Source organism: Emydura macquarii, unplaced genomic scaffold (assembly GCF_026122565.2).
Source record: "Emydura macquarii macquarii isolate MOO-44397 ecotype Brisbane River unplaced genomic scaffold, CSIRO-AGI_Emac_v2 contig_1253, whole genome shotgun sequence".
NCBI classification, from domain to species: Eukaryota; Metazoa; Chordata; order Testudines; family Chelidae; genus Emydura; species Emydura macquarii.
Genome location: NW_027131390.1, coordinates 51,236,306 through 51,253,026, shown reverse-complemented (window position 1 = coordinate 51,253,026; position 16,721 = coordinate 51,236,306). Strand labels below are relative to the sequence as shown.

At 39.1% G+C, this 16,721-nt stretch overlaps 1 protein-coding gene across 4 annotated transcripts in view; it reads left to right on the top strand.

The window, feature by feature from the left end:
• The window catches only part of PIKFYVE (phosphoinositide kinase, FYVE-type zinc finger containing), a 90,769-nt gene that overhangs the window by 32,658 nt on the left and 41,390 nt on the right, over positions 1-16,721 (top strand). For 3 of the 4 annotated variants that reach the window (XM_067548747.1, XM_067548748.1, XM_067548746.1), the window contains exons 10-16: positions 806-917; positions 1,527-1,674; positions 2,166-2,333; positions 10,146-10,208; positions 12,918-13,047; positions 14,394-14,574; positions 16,034-16,108. In XM_067548747.1, coding sequence (XP_067404848.1) covers positions 806-917; positions 1,527-1,674; positions 2,166-2,333; positions 10,146-10,208; positions 12,918-13,047; positions 14,394-14,574; positions 16,034-16,108 — 877 coding nt within the window. The remainder of the gene's footprint in view (positions 1-805; positions 918-1,526; positions 1,675-2,165; positions 2,334-10,145; positions 10,209-12,917; positions 13,048-14,393; positions 14,575-16,033; positions 16,109-16,721) is intronic. The other variant, XM_067548749.1, reaches the window with a different exon arrangement.

The following is a 16,721-nucleotide window of genomic DNA, read 5'->3' as shown; positions in this document are numbered from 1 at the left end:
TCTTCTTATCGTCATTGCTATTTTATATTATCTTCTCTGGAGTCTGGACCTTGACAAAAAATAATTGATTACCCCTGCTCCAGTGCAAATTTCCAAATTAATGTAACCACCGTAAACAAAAGATCAGATCGGTTGTTCTGCGTGATTATTGCAGTGGTGTTTGTTAGCTGCACAAGCACAGCCTTGTTGCTGTAGTGGGCTGGCTTGCGGGAGATTGGCTTTGCTGACATCATGGCTACCTAAACCCAGAGTACGGCGTAGCTGCTAAAGTTGTTTAGAGGGGTAGATGAAGTCACTGAAGCACCACAAGTAGTGAGGTTCAGGGCCCGTCCAGATATCTGTAAGCTTTGGATGGCCCCAGGATCTAGGGATAACTGGGTCTGCAATGTAACAAAACTTACCATCCTGTATAGCAATGTACATTTGCCTTGCAATGCTGAAGGTTTGTAAAGGATTATCTCTGCAGAGGGGCAGGAATTGAGATGATTCAAGTCTGCACAGCAAGGGCCTGAGTCTTCAGCAATTCTGAATACCTACAGCATGGAGTTGGAGGTGTTCAACATCTCCAAAAATCAATAGCCAAACATCTAGGTTGGGAACACTTGCATTCTTGGATCTAGTCGTGTGTTCAGTCCACTGGTCCCTGCTGCTTCTCCAAATTGTCTCTAAATAAATAGTGCAAAATAAAGGAGAGCTAAATAACTTGGTGTCTAGTAGAGCCTTTTTTTGTAAAAGCGTGTACTGTAAACCATATACACTTCTGACCAGACTCTTAATACTCAGTTGTCTCTTATTCTGTCCTCAGAGCTCAAGCCATAGCAATAGGACAAGCACTGTTAGATGGACGCTGGCTGGATTGTGTCAGTCACCATGATCAGATCTTTAGAGATGAATATGCTCTGTACAGACCACTGCAGGTACAGAAACCTCTTTTCTAGCTGGTGTTGGATGCATCTAACGAAGTGGGTTGCAGCCCGTGAAAGCTTATGCCTGCAGAAATTTCTTAGCCTTTAAGGTGCTACAGGACTCTTATTGTTTTTTTCAAGTGACTAAAAGTGTGTGCCCTAGATCGGCATACTCTGCTTATGGTGGCAAAGGGTTTGGCAAACACCTATGCTCTAGTTTTAGCACTGAAATCTGTGCAGGCTCTAAATGTTTTATGGGGGTGGATAGAAAACTTGTAAGTCTTCCATTTGCCTCATTCAAACGTGATTGACTTGTGAGAGTGCGATGAGGTGGCCAGGGAAAGAAGCAAAGACTGATGTGGACAGAGTAAAGAGGTACTCTCTTTCTGTCCTAAACACTTGTCCGCTTCTCCGCCGTTGGTTCAGTGACAAGTTTAACCGACTGTGTGCATGCATCTACTTTTGTGAAGTGCTTTGCAATGCTTCAGGCTGCAAAACACGATATGAATGTAAGCTGTTGCTGTTTTGATTAGTCCATGCATAGTGGTGCCTTTCCAAGGCATCTTAAAATCCCAGTAGGGCTGAAGAATAAACCTACTTTCTCTTTTCCTGATTTCCCAGAGCACGGAGTTCTCGGAAACCCCCTCTCCAGACAGTGATTCAGTGAACTCAGTAGAGGGGCATTCTGAGCCATCCTGGTTCAAAGACATCAAGTTTGACGACAGTGACACAGAACAAATTGCTGATGAAGGGGAAGATAACTTGGCCAGTGAGTTTCTACTGACGCTCTTCCATCTTCACACGATAAATTAGCATATCTTTTTTTCTTTTTTCTTTTGCTAATGGAAATGAAAGTCCTGCTTTGCTATAAGGGTCCAAGTAAACTAAAATTTCACTAGTCCTCCTGTTTCTTAGTGGATACAGTATTTTCAAATCCGTTTGCAAGTCTTGACATTTCTAAATTAGTGTAAACTCTGTGGATTACAGTAGCACAAAGACTGTAGACTGTCTAGACTGGGGTGTCAAGACAGACTCTCTCCTAATGGTCACTTGGGTTTTCAAATAGATCTGTGGAATTTCTGTCCAACTCTTAATCTTATCTTGACGTGTACATATTTAAGACTGAAAATACTGTATCCCTTTAGTGTTGCACACTGGGCTTTATGTATTAAAGACAATTTTTCTCCTCTTCAATACCCTCATGATACCCATTTGAACCCCTCTCCTCCCTGTATCTTCCCCCTTACCCAACATTAAAAGACTCCGCCAGCCCTAGCAAGCGCACATCAGTCAGCAGCTTCCAGTCCACAATGGACAGTGACTCAGCCGCTTCTATCAGCCTCAACGTGGAGCTGGACAACGTGAACTTCCATATCAAGAAGCACTCCAAGTACCCACATGTGCCCCCTCACCCTGCCGACCAAAAAGGTATGAGGTAGTCACCAGCTGGAGTTGCACATGATGGAGAGCAGTGCCCTGATATTGATTTGTTTAGACACTACTACCTGTAGTTGTCTTGATGATGGGTGTACATATCTATAGATCTTTCTAATTAGCCCCTGCTAACTTGTTCTTGGCACTATTACCTTTGTAAGGGTGCTCAGAATAAACCAACGATAGCCATCTTCTCTGAAGAGCGTGCAACTTCTTGTGTGGCTTTTCTCTTTGAAGTTGGAGGATACCCTGCCGCTTTCTCTCCCCATTCAGTATGGCCTTGTTCAGCTAACTGGGACAACATCATAAATGGGAATCTGCCTGGAACATACACATTTATCTAATTTAAAATTTGATTTTTTTTTTTTTAAAAGTGACATTCTGATCTTAGTGTAACAAAATCTTAATAAAATTGCTGAGTAACTTTTAAATCTCTTCTGTAAAAGAATGCTAAATTGGAATGTGAAAACGCAAGTGAAATCTATTAGAAAAGATCACATTCTCTCATAGTATACTCTGAACCGTACAATGGCTGACTGAAACAGACTGGCTTCCTATTTGATCCAAATAATTATGGTGCTCCTTTAAATGCTGGGGTGGCTCTTTATTTCTGCTCCCCCCTCTCTTACCTGCTTCAACAGCTTTGCAGATTCCTATCTTTTAATTTCTTTGAATGGGCATTTAAAAGTCTTTTGATTATGGAGTCTGTCCACAGCTCTTGTAAGGTTCGCTAGTAGTGTAGAACATTTTTAATTGGAATCTTCCTAATGAGTGCATCCCTCAGTTGTCTGTTTAAATACAACAGAAAAGTGTCTGTTGGGGTGAATCAGGACAAAAAGTCTTGTTTTTCACTTGTACACAGATGGCTTTCTCTGAAAAATTTTGAGCTGGACAGAGAAACTGGAACCTTCAGCTTAAAATGAGTTTGAGGGGAAAACTGTTAGCAACCAAAAAATGAAAAAGCCCCTTTGGCAGTGGGAAGGGTGGCTAATAGTGTGTGTGAACCTTAAATTCCAGTATCTACAGCAGGCACTGCTGGTACATGCTAAAGTCTGTCCAGAAGGAAAGGAAGATGTGTATAGTAAAAATGAAAGTGCTGAAGGTGCTTTCAAAAGCTGAGTGCCTTATATTAGATAATAGCCTAATTTTTCCTGCATGCTATATCCCCACCATCTTTCCCTGAAAAAATTATCTATCAGCAGCTTTCATTGACTTCACTGACCATTATGGGCACAGCCCCACTGAAAACCTGGCTACTACTTGGGTTCCTAATTTAAAGCATTTAAGCTTGAACTTTTTGTCTACTGTGCCTTATTCAGTGTATAAAACTAGATATTCTAGAGCAGAGCACATAAAACTGGAATCCAAGATGCACCCCTAGTGCACAGTAGCTGGGGCTGTCAAGAATAAACCTAAAAGGGAAGAGTGTTGCCACTACAGAGTGCTGAGCTCTTGGAAATTGCTGATGCAGATGCTTCTAATCTCTTATTTCCTTGTTTTCCACTTTGTTGTCCACACCTTTGTTTTCAGAAGGGTTTAGGCTGCAATATGTTCAGTTCTCATTAAGATCTGTTTGTGTTCCCGTCACATATGTGAATGTCGTACTTGTCATTATTTGCTGATAGGAGAATGTGATCCTATATGATATTTGTCTGTGGCCTGTTAGTGGGATTTTTATTTATATACATATTTTTTTTTTGCATAGCCCTAATATTTTTGTTCTCGTTATAGATTCATAGACTTTAAGGCCAGAAGGGACTGTCATGATGATCTAGTCTGGCCTTCTGCACATTGCAGGCTACAGAATCTCAGCCACTCACTCCTGTAATAGATCCCTAATCTCTGGCTGATTTACTGAAGTCCTTTAATCATGCCTTAAAGACTTCAAATTACAGGGAATTCACTAGTTTAAATTGCAAGTGATCCATGTCCCATGCTGCAGAGGAAGGCAAAAACCCTCCAGGGTTTCTGCCAGTCTGAGAGATCTTTACTCTGTAGCCTCGGCATGTTACTCTGCTTTGGTCAGACTTCACAACTCAATTGAAGATAAATCAGACACGTTATTCTTGGCCCCCCCCCCACTCCCCCCTCCAAAATGACATCTAGGATTACAGAATTATTAGACATCACTTGCCAAATCAGATGTTTATTCCAAGGACAGGATTAAGAGGGTTGACAGAAATCTGCAATGGGTTGAGAGCAGAGTTAGCATTAACCCTGGAATGAAATCTGCAGAGGAATTTAAACTTGGAGGAGCTGACAGTGCCATTTGGAACATTAGCAAAGATGGGCAGGAAAGAACAAAATGAGTCTCAAAGTGAAAGGTAATATACCTGGTAGAGGAGAAGGGAGTAATCCAGAAGATCCTTTTATTAAGAGGAGGAAACCTGGAATTCAGTAAATCTAATCTAAACTTACCATTGTAAGTCTTTATGGCTATGTAAGTTTGTATGGCAATGGCTATAGTTGGGTCTCACTTAGACCTGTGATTCCCCTCGCAAGTGCAAAGAAGCAGGCTGCAGTTTCGCCATGGGGAGACTTAAAAAAGGCTCCAAGAATGGTACCCTTGGATTATAGGCAGTGCTAAAGAAATCAGTGTAATTTGGGGCTCTTTAGGCAAAGAATTACTCGATGACGAAGAAGGGGAATTTAATGGAGCTCCTCTGTGTCTGGAACTCGTGTCACTGAATCTGGAATTTTACATTAACTTCTGGCTTAATTAAATTTATATCCATGCAATTTTATACCAATGTAAAAGGGAAAGTAATTTCACTAAGATGGTAAAATTGACTTAAGATAGAACTATTTTGAGGGTGATTAGAGTCAGGGTCTCTGTGGACAGCATTGTTCAACTAGGGGTAGATATCCCATAACATTCAAAGCCAGTAATTGTCACTTTATCTAGACACTTATAGTTCCCATCTTATAGTGTGAGATCCTCTATGTGTGGGCAATGGGATAAAGTAGAAAGGGAAACACTTTGATGTTTTCCACCAAAAAATGCTTCTTGACGGTCCACGTGAGATTGTGAAAGTCTCAAAAGGAACTGGAGAATGGGATGTCAGCCCTATTGCTCTAGGCTTCTAAAACTAGGCTGCTCAAGACACGAGAAACTGTACTGTATTTTCAGGGGAATTAAATGGATGATTTCGAAAACATCAATGATGGCAAAAAGAAAGTACTTAAATAGCAGAGGTCAAATGTGTGCTGCTACCCCATGCTTATAGCTCACTTGTAAGGAAATCTTGCTTGGTAGCTGTTCTGCAAAACAATCTTCCTCCAGCATTAATGAAATAATTTGGATTCATTTTCCTGAGTATCTCCAGGTAGACAAACCTTTACGAGCTAGTAGATGCTGGATGCAATCTATTACGACATTGCTCTATGAAAATGATGCTTAGTTAGTTTCCTGCTTTGTTTTAGTCAGGATCTTCTATTGTCTTACAGAGCAGTGACTGTTCATTAAAGTGAGAAAACACAAAACTGGTGGTGACATACCCTCCTACACAAGAGAGTAATTTGATTATTTCTTCACACAATCTACCTCATGTTTCCCTCATGATTGTGACTTATAAAGTAGGGACAAAGAATCAGTCTAAGGAACATGTAATCAATTCTGCAATATAAAGTTACTTATAACTGGTGGAAATTTCAGGGTGCTTATAGGGGACAGCTGTAGAGCAAAACTAGACGTTTTTGATATTCTAATGCTGCTTTTTGCTGAGCCCGATACAGGGACTTGTCTACCTGAGTGCATTAAAGGCTCAGTAGTGTCAGACACTTCCATGAAACTAAATTCCAATAAGATCTGCTTGGAGGCACATTTCATTCATTTCTAGTGTCTGCGGCCCAAATGCATAAAACAAAATGAAACTGCTGATAAACAAAAATTAACTTGATCTTTTGTATTAACTTAACTCTTTTGTGTTTCATTCAGTGAAAACCCGCTGAATGGTTAAAAGTGAACTAGTGCTAAAACAGGCCAAGTTTTAAAATTGTTTAAAATGGGGGCATTTTGAGACACCACCTTAGAGATGCTATGTCAATTTTGACAATTCTATCTCCAGATTCTCTTTAATACTGAGCAGTTTTCATCTTTGCAAAGGTAGGAGTTTGTTTAATTAGATGTAAAGGGGATAAGATTGCAGTGGAACAAGGGAAAGGAGAGTTGGCAGCCCCCACTAAAAAGGTGTCTTGTGGCTTTTTTTGTTTCTGATTTTAACCAAGCCTTTGCAGAATCATTCACTCAATCTAATGTCCCAAGCTGTCTTGACTGAGGTGCAGTGAGTGAGGGCAAGCTCAGGCTTGCCTGTCTAAGGGCATACCGCCACCAAGGGAAAATGGCGCATATTCATTTTACTAACACAGAATGATTTTAAGACTGATGTTAAATTGCTGTTAGTGATCTATAATGATTACAGTAGCAATGAAAAAAAGTGGTCTTTCCTCCTGATTTCGCTTCATCCTTCTTAGTGATCATGGCTATTATGATTGATTTTAACTCTTTTCACCCCTTTAAAAAGTGCTGATTATTGAAGTTGTTGAATAGTTTCATGTATATCCAATTTCTATCCATGAAACCCTATTAAAAACTGTAGAATTATGGAATAAATTTCATTGTCTCATAGCCTGCACCCGTGAACAACAGACAAATCTCTGCTGTCTATTTCAAACTTACAAGGATCTTTTCTACCTCAGTTCTGGTCTATAAATAAGCTTGGCAGAATTTGATTTTTATTTTTTATAACTGTGATAGATATTTATTTTTAAGCATTTTTTTTCAATTTATATCAACTTTTTAATTTTCAGTTGTGGGAAATTATGGGAGGGTGCAGGCAATTATTTAATGACAGGGAGTTAAAGCTTATAAATTATAAAAACACAAATTTTGTCAATATCACATTTCAAAATATACAAAGTAAATACCCTTAAAGCAAATCATATTTGTTTTTACTATTTGTTTGCTAATCCATTTGTAACTAGCCTAATTCAAAAGTCTAAATCAGTACATTTTGACTCTAAGTTCTCAAGTGGCATTTCTATTACTTTGCCTATCTGTACATTTTGATTATAATAATAATCATATAATAATATAGGACAATATTTGTTCATTGATTGGTGTGTATGGTTAAACCTATACTTACTGATAGAAATCTAATCTTTCAAGCCTATGATTGACCACATGTACTCCTTGCTCCCCATAACAAAACACATCATGGGTATAAGCAGGGACACCAAATAGTTTCTGGTGCGGTACTGACTAATGCTAGGCTGTGATCTCAGGCCAGAATATCTGGAAGTAAAATATCTCATGAACTGCCATTGCTGGAAATTCCACCTACTGGCTTCCATGAGAGAGATGGAACTTGGGAGTCCCACCTTCAGAGATGCACAATACTCTTTTCCAGCCCCACTCCTGAATGTCAGGCTTCGCAAAGTGACACACACAGATTTATTAAAAAAAACGATTTTGGTTAACCTTCTAGGGACAGCCTCTAAAACAAAACCGTATACTTGGCTCTAACTTTATCAATACGTGGAGGCCTCTGTATGGGAGCTAAATCTATATAGCTTTATAGACAAAGATACAAAAATTAAAACTACTTCCTGAACCATGGCAAAAACAAAGTATATTATGAGGTGGGTAGTATGTGAATAAACATTTATTGCTGGATGTTCGGTTGATCTGTAGTAACAAACTTACAAATAATGTGGTCATCCCAAATTCATGCCAATAAAACCTTGATGCATTTTGATTTACAACATACATATTTCACATATTCCTGATATCTAACCCTTGCTTAAGGCTAGATTGTCAGAGCCCTTACAATGCAGAGTGGAGTAAGACTGCTCACATTTGAAACTCCAGCTTGACGGGGTGGGGGAACTGGCTCTGACTTCTACTTGCTGTCCAGAGGCCAGGGAGCATAGGGGGAGTAAGCTGCTAAATGAAAACAGGTTAAATAACTTTTCTCACCAGAGAGTAAGTGGTGTTTGGGGAGGATTTATCTCCAAATCACAAATTAATCTCTGATTATGCTTCTGGTGCAGTGTAGCTGTGTACTACACCTTAAGTGGGACAGATTTCAAAAGTATAGCTAGCCTTTAGTATAGCTAGTTGTGCACAGCTTGTTAAAGAGAATCTCCTTTCAACCCTGACTTGGATAAAATATTACAGCACTAGTAACTAAGTTGAAGGGGATGCGGTCATCTTGGGCTTCTTGTAAATTCACTAACAGAATGAAGCTTCAGTTAGAGCACCTACAGGACAACATGTCCAAACTGGAATTGGGGTTCTTCCCTGTTGATGTTTTTTAAGGGACCATGCTTGCATGTGCTCATTCCTTTCCTGCTCCTTCCTCTCTGTGCTGCCAGCTGTCTAGTTTCCCTTTCAACTTTGCTGCTGTTGCTGTAAAAAGTTGTCTTGCCAGATTTGAATAAAAGCGTGCCCTTGCATTCCCAGGACATGTAATTAACCTGTAGCAAAACAGAAAGGACTCAACAGGCAGAGCTGTTATAGGGATGAAATAAAATGAAGAGCCTGTGTTTCTCTATCTATAGTCTAGAGTAATAAGCGTGGGCGGTGGGGGGAAGTATTTGAAACACTAGCAGGTATGAAACTACCCGGCAGAAATGTGACTTATTGAGCATGTGTGTGTCTCTTTAATATTTTACTTGTCTTGTGATTTGTGAGGGCATAGTTCTGCCATTCTTCTGTGACAATCAATTGTCTCATTTAGTTCAGCATTTCTATGGAATGACAAACCTGCCTTGGAAATGTGCACTGATCTTGGATTCATCCCAGAGCAAAGGACTTATCTTGAAGTGTTCGGAGTTTTTGGTAGGGGGCATGCAGGGGAATCATGTTGAGGGCATTTGTGTGGGACTTGGTTGTTTTTTCCCCTCTATAAACAGCTGTTTTTCCGTTTTATGGTTTTGTTTTGTGAAAGCTAGATATAGTTACTAACTTGACATGTGATGGTTAAACTCTTTGGTAGATATTTCATGGAAAACTCTGGCAAATAATCACAAAATATGGTGTCTTTCTTTTGTACTGCATGCATATTTTATACATACACACAACTTCATGATCTGCATCTACCACATGTGAACTGATGAGTACCTTTTTGCATAGTGAATGCTGTGCACACATTCTTGTCTGCCCCCTTTTCTTCTCTCCATTTTGACCATAATCCATTTTAAGCATGGCATCAGTTTCCCTGTCTAGCTCTTAAGGAGAGCATGTTGTATGTCTATTTCTTTGATTTGAGAAGAGTCCCAGAACCAGACGACCATTTTTCTCTCTCATAAGAGAGCTAGTTGTTCACAAAGGGTCTGTAAGCTGAATCTGAGAGCAAAGTCAAGGTTACACATTGGTGAGGAACGCTGTCAGTTTTAATGTGCCTTAAGAAATTAAAGATCTACTTCCACAGTGTATCTCAGGTAAAGACCAAGTCCATTTCAGATGTAGATCTAGAGGGGAAAATAGCCACGTGTAACTTGGAAAGGCAAATATATTTTTTCCCAACACTTTTATTTTGTATACTTTCCATGTTAGCTTGGTTGCTGGACAATATTAAACAGTATTGTGCCGTCGTTTTGGAGTCTTGACAGAACAAGTATGAGAGGATATTCTTGTCTTGTTGGCTCATCAACTTGTTGCTACAGCAATGACTAAATGCTTTAAATGAGTAATATTTTCTCTTATGGTGTGGGTGTGTACATAGTATAATTATATTGGCATGCTGACTTAACCTGTCATTTTTCTGTGTCTCCTCCCATCTCCCTCTGCTCTTTTCTTTTCAGAGTACTTGATTCCTGACAACGGAGGGCAACAGATGATCTCAATAAGTGATGCTTTCATCAAAGGTACGATGAATTGGAAATGCTTTTTTTCCAGTGAGTGGGTAACATAGTTATGAAAGCTTTTATTGATGTTAGAGTTCGCTTAAACATTGGTTTGTTAAAATAATTTTAAAGGCACTTAGAGAAACTCTTGTGTAACTCTCCACTTATTTGGCTCACTTTCAGACTGAGCACTGGCTTGTCAGATTCTTTATTTTTAAATGCCCTTGAAAAGAAGCTTCCTTCATTACCCATTAACTAGCCGTATGTACATTTTTTTAGCACTTCCCCATCTCTAAAACATTTTTACATAGGAGAGATGAGATTAGTTCTGTTTTTTCTGGGTTCCACCAGGTGTTTAACTCTCCTACATGTTTGTTTCCTTGTATATTTGTGCTTGCGTTTAACACCTCTGTGCCACCAGTGTCTCAAAACTAAACTAATCTCTGAAGTCACTGTAGCACATCTTCTCTTAAATCATGTTGAATCCCTCATCACTTCAGTAGGACCTGCCTTTCAACAGGACACAGTTGTAAGTTTGAGACCTTTTAGGTGGGATGTCTTTCCCTGGGCTCTATGAAGAAAGTAGGCTATGTATTTCTGGATATGAAGGCATGCAATATATTGACAAATATTCAGTGTCAAGTGAAAAGCTTCTGAAAGAAGAAAATGCTTTTTTATTTTTTCACCAGCATCGTTCTTATTTATGTACTCATCTAGTGTCTGTTGTTGTTCCTATGCAAACTAGTTAACATATGATGATCATGCCCTGTCACCGTAGTGAGTTGTTGTTCAAAAGATGACCATTCCCCTTACAGACTGTGAAGAATTAAATTTTAATGCAAAACTCTGCACAAGTGACACAAATTACATATGAATATTATAGTCAGTATAATGACAACAGTGACATTTGTAATGATGCTTTTTGATACGCTAGTGCCGGGTGTGGGGAGGGGTAATCTAATTTAATCACTTAAATGACAACAAAATTCTCTATGCAGCTTTCCCCCTGTCCAAAAAGAAAATCATAACAGCTTTGGAAGATTAGGGCAACTAGTACAACACAAAGGGCTTGCCTGTGCTAAACTATACTGTTAACTGTACAAGTATAGTTAAAGCAACACCCTTTTTCCCTCCCTGCATGTGAATGCAGTTATACAATTACAATTTATTTTGCTTCCCAAAACACACTGTCAATATAGTTATGTCCACATTAAAACTTTATATTGGTATAACTATACTGTTATAAAGAATTGCACCCCTAATGGAGTTACACTTGTTACTAGTGGACACATACATTATTTATATTTTAGAAAATAAAAAAATTAAAGGGCCAGTTATGATTTTAGCATTTCATTTTGGGGGAAAATTCAAAAAACTTAAAATGTAAAGGATAACTATTAGTTACAACCTGAAGAAATTAAGAGTATTTTGACATAAAAGGACAGATTTTTTTAAAAAAAACCTACCCCTTCTAAGAATTACTACTACTTTAGAACTATACTATTCAAAGGGGAAAAAATAAGAATCCACACAAAGGCCAAAGCAAAATAGACTGACAAGGCATCAAGATGCATTGTCAGCTGTTTCCTTCCATGTATTTTAAGGAAACGTTTAGAAAGCATGGCTCTTAACAAGCTATTTTGGTACATATGACTATTTTTGATGTTTATAAAAATCTAGTAGAATGTGCCTCATATGGGTCAATATTTTTACTACATACAGATCTGACTCTGGGCCTGACCGACCTCTTACTCCAGTTCAGTAGAGTCTTACTCTTGTAAAACTGGAATAACTGTGGTGAATCTGGCCCTTTGACTAGAGAACTAGCTAAACTGTGAAACCTGAGTAGCTGTAGTTCAGAGACTAAAAAGAACTTATTGTTACTTCTGTTGACAAAGATGGGACTGCTTTAAGAATATTCACTCAGCTAAGTTGGAAAAGCAAGATATAATATTAAAAACCAACTGAGTAGGATTGGTGGCCATATCTCAAGTGATATAGCTTGGCCGTAGCTTTAATCTCCACTGTTTTAAGACCTTGTACTGTTAACATGGAATTGCCCACTTAGCTAAACCAGGTTCTTAGAAGTTAAGTGACACATTTCTATTGGTCGTGTTTGTGAATAAATTTATCTTAGAACATAAAACAAACAATATTAAAATAAGTTGAATATGCTCTTATGTACATGATCTTTTTGCTAACTTCACTATCTGAATGGAATAGCTAGATGCTTTTTTAGTGCAACCTTTGGATATAAGGCTTCCAAAACAATAGCTTTTTGTCATTGAAACTATACAAGATTATACTCTTCTACTTTTAAAAGGTCTTAAATATAAGGTTATGTATCTGGAGATTCAGATTACTACCTATTTTAAGCAGCATGAGGATACAGTTGGCCATACATAGTTAATTTGCTGCCTTACAATTGAACTGCGCACGAGTGGGTTAGAGAGAAGAAAAGCAAAGTGTCTGGCATGAGGCTGTGTAGCCTGAAATATGTGTAACTGCATGTTTACTGTGCTGTAGTTGATGACACTACGAACACCCAAAGCACTGTCAGTGACTAACACAGTAGGTTCCAGCACAACTTTAACATTTCAAGAGTCTCTCTCAGCAGAGGCCTGGAGTAGTCTTGGCAAAGTTTTTTCCTTCCAGCTTTTTTAAGAGGAGAAAGCGTAAGTATTCAGCTTTGACTTTGTATAAACAAGTTTTTCTTTCTGTCCTTTTTAGAGTCACTGTTCAATCGGAGGGTGGAGGAGAAATCCAAAGAACTGTTTTTCACACCGTTAGGCTGGCACCACAACAATCTGGATCTGTTGAGGGAAGAGAATGGGGAGAAACAAGCCATGGAGAGGCTTCTGTAAGTAGAGCATAAAAGGAAATTCATGTGGAGGTCTAGGATAAAATTTTCAAAAACCCTTATGTCCCTTTCAGATTCAGTGGGACTCAGGCTCCTAAGTCACTTAGGCTCCTAAAAAAATAGTTTTGAAAATGTTACTTCTAATATCAAGTCCTTTCTGTAATAAGGTCAATATGCTAAAAAAACAAGAGAGGAATACATGGTTGGTAAAAATTCCCCCTTCCAAAAAAGTTGTTTTGGGACTAAATCCTTTCTCTTCCCCACTTTCTCCTCACCATCCCCTTCTTTGTACTGTTGTCCCCTGTCTTGGCTGTCTTCAATCATCAGTAGCCTGAGCCAGAGTAAGTGTTTATTGTGTGAAATGCCACATAAATGTGTGGCGCTTTAACAGCTTAGTGCGATTTCATTTTCATACATGCAGCATAATATGTCTGCTATTGTTACTAGTGTACTGACGGGGATGTGTGAAAGGAAGGATTGCCTTCTTCTGAGAGTTTGGCAATTGGGTGTAACTGTGGATTGGTGATTCCACAGTTTGGAAATAATTTTTTGCGTTTGTGTGTCTGAGTTAATATCATTAAATGTTACAAACCTGCCGATTGTTTTCATGTCTACTAATAGTTTTGTGTCTATTGTAAAAGTCCTAAAGGAAAAAGTAGCACAGTTGCTGTTAAAATGATGGATGGTTAAACAATCCATGTTTGCACTCTTATGTCCTTGAATATACTGCAAACTTCTCCCAAAATGACATGTGTTGCAATGTGAATATATGCTGCATGTCATGATTCTCTGGGACTACTCCACTGAAAATATTTGGCGTGCCTTAAATGGCATGACATAAGGACATAAAAATAATCTTGAAATGGAGCTGCTTGTCTGAACTCTATTGATCGTATGAAGTATCTCCTCACAGCATCAAGAGATGTTGCTTATTGGCCATCCATGTACAGTGTGCTCTGAAACTGAGTTGCTGCAAAGAGCATTGTATTGCTCTAGCAGCAAAATTAATAACTTGCTGTCAAACAAAAGCTGGTCTCTTCAAGGGAGATTTGACCTAGATACTTAGTGCAATTATTTAACTTATTTGTATTTAAGAAATTAGGTCCCAATAGGCAAAAATCAATAATTTTTTTTTGTTTCTCTATGCTACTTGTTGTCTCTTACCATAGAGTAGAAAAATAAACAAGATAGTGACCTGGAACACTCCTAACTGATAGTCTTTAAAATGCAATAAGCAATTTGAGGAACTATGAAGTAAAAAACCCACAAACCCCTAGGTTACATTGCTTCAGATGAAGCAGTGTGTATTCACCCCCCATCCCCCAATCACTCTGATTCCTCTGCAGCTCTGCTAATCATAACCACATGATGGCACTGCTTCAGCAGCTACTCACCAATGAGTCGTTGTCATTATCCTGGAGGGATATCATTGTGCCAGTGGTCTGCCAGGTAGTTCAGACCGTCCGACCTGATGTCAAGAACAGAGACGATGATATGGATATCCGCCAGTTCGTCCACATAAAAAAGGTAAATTCTGATGACTGGGATTGGGAGAATGACAAGAAATTTGTGTGAAATAAAGATGATGCGGCTCTTGGGGAGCAGGTATCTGGGTTTAAAAATACAAATCCAGTAACATGAGTAACAGATGTGTCCTGTATTTCAGAGAAGACAGTTGCTATTTAGGGAAAGGACATGTACATGACTTTGGTCTCCTGTTGCAGAGCATTTAAAGGCACTTGAGCCAATCTCTTCCTTCCAGGCTGCAGAGGATGGCGTGGGATGAAGTCAGAGTAACAGCTCATTCACTTCCTGTCCGCTTAGTTTTGGCTTTTTTAACCTTATATGTCTAATTAGAGATGCTTGGTACTTGGCAGCCTGCTGCATAGCGTACAAGTGGCAAGTTCTTGCCCTGTAACTGCCTCTTACGCAAGTGTTAACCACCCCCACACTGTGCACAACTGGCCTGCATGAGATAGCTTAATCCCTGGGAGTTATGTAAGAGGCACCGATGATTACAGCGGTTGTAACAAACGTAGGGCCGTGATCATGGATCAGAAAAGCCAGCAGGAGACTGTGATCTGATGTGAAGCTGCTGTGATTAAGGATACCAGGCACAAGCCTGTTCCTCCTTACCAGAAATTACTCTCACTAGGCCATCCTCTGCTTTATGCAGCCGTGTAAGATTAGAGGTGAGTCTTACAAACTTCTGGCAGACAGCCCCATGGAATCTTTTCATGTCCATATTGGCTGCTCCCTGCACTCCTGGCATTCAGGTCAAGTTTCAGTAGGTGAGCAGCTCTTCAGAGCCTAATGCTGTCGTGGATCACCTAGAAAGGGATTTCTGCAATAATGTGATCTCTGAAACCTGCCTCTAGACAAGCTAAATTTAATTCAGAAGTTTTGCTTGGCATCCATTGTTGTACCTATACTTCACTACGGTTACTGGCACTCTGGCCACTTGGCTGACTTCTTCTAAATGCTTTAAGATAGACAGCTGCCATTTCCAGGCTTTTTTTTCCACCAATATTTTTCATTGTCTCCACTGAGTGTTAAAGAGGTCTTGATATCTCCACCCCAATCCCACCAGAATTTAGATTACCTATCACTAGAAGAAGAAAAAGTTACAAATAGGACTGACAGGAAAGGTCAGAAGACCTGGAAACTTAAAACCTTTTTAAGATGATAAATATTATCACTGATCCGTTTATTAATAAATAATCCCCTGATGGAAGAAGTGCATACTGCGCTGTCTGCTTTAAAATAACTGGCTGCCTACATGGCTTCTGTGGAATAGTGGGAGCTGCAGTATCTGTAATAGCACAAAAAATGGAAATGAGCAAACTGGGATTTTAGAAACACCTACACATGCTGTAAAATACCATTTTTTCACTAAGTAATTTGTGTTATGATGTTCAACGAATTTAAAGAGAGATTAAGTGACTGTTATAAACCAGAAAACCTTTAATTCTTGCTCTCTTGTTAGATCCCAGGTGGAAAGAAATTTGACTCTGCAGTGGTGAATGGCTTTGTTTGCACCAAGAACGTTGCACACAAAAAGGTAATGAAAGTGTCGTAAATGAAATAGTCTGTATTCTTCTTAGCATGGCACGGGGCATTTCATTTAAAAAGAGAAACTTCTCCTTCTTGGGGGTGCACACTGAGAGTTAACGTACTGCAACATCTTCTTTGATCTTCAAAACCTTTCTCGTAAGAGGTTTATGAAGTGAGCTTTGCTTGAGGTTGTCAAATACTTTGATTATTTGCAGGGTTTTTTGGAGTGCGCACGTATATTGCGTTTCCATTCAAAGGTGTTTCTTTGTAGCCCATGGAGTTTATTGAGAGCATGGACTAAATGTCCCTCAAAGATATAGAATATAACATTTTCTAGAAACATTTAATAAGCTGTGTAAGACTTACTGGGGAAAGATCCTTTTATGGTTGCCTTTTTCTATGGCATGCAGTAAATGAGCCGGTAAAATAAAGCAAGTGGTCAGGATGGAGGGAATCTGATTGACCTAGTATGCTCTGGTGGCTTCGGATGCCCTGGATCATTAAAATTCCATCTGTTGTGCAGAAAAGGTGCTTGTACTAGGAACTCGTTTGTTGACATTCTGCTTACAGAGCAATAATTGTTCTGCAGGACAGGTAAAACTGTATATTGCTTTCTCTAA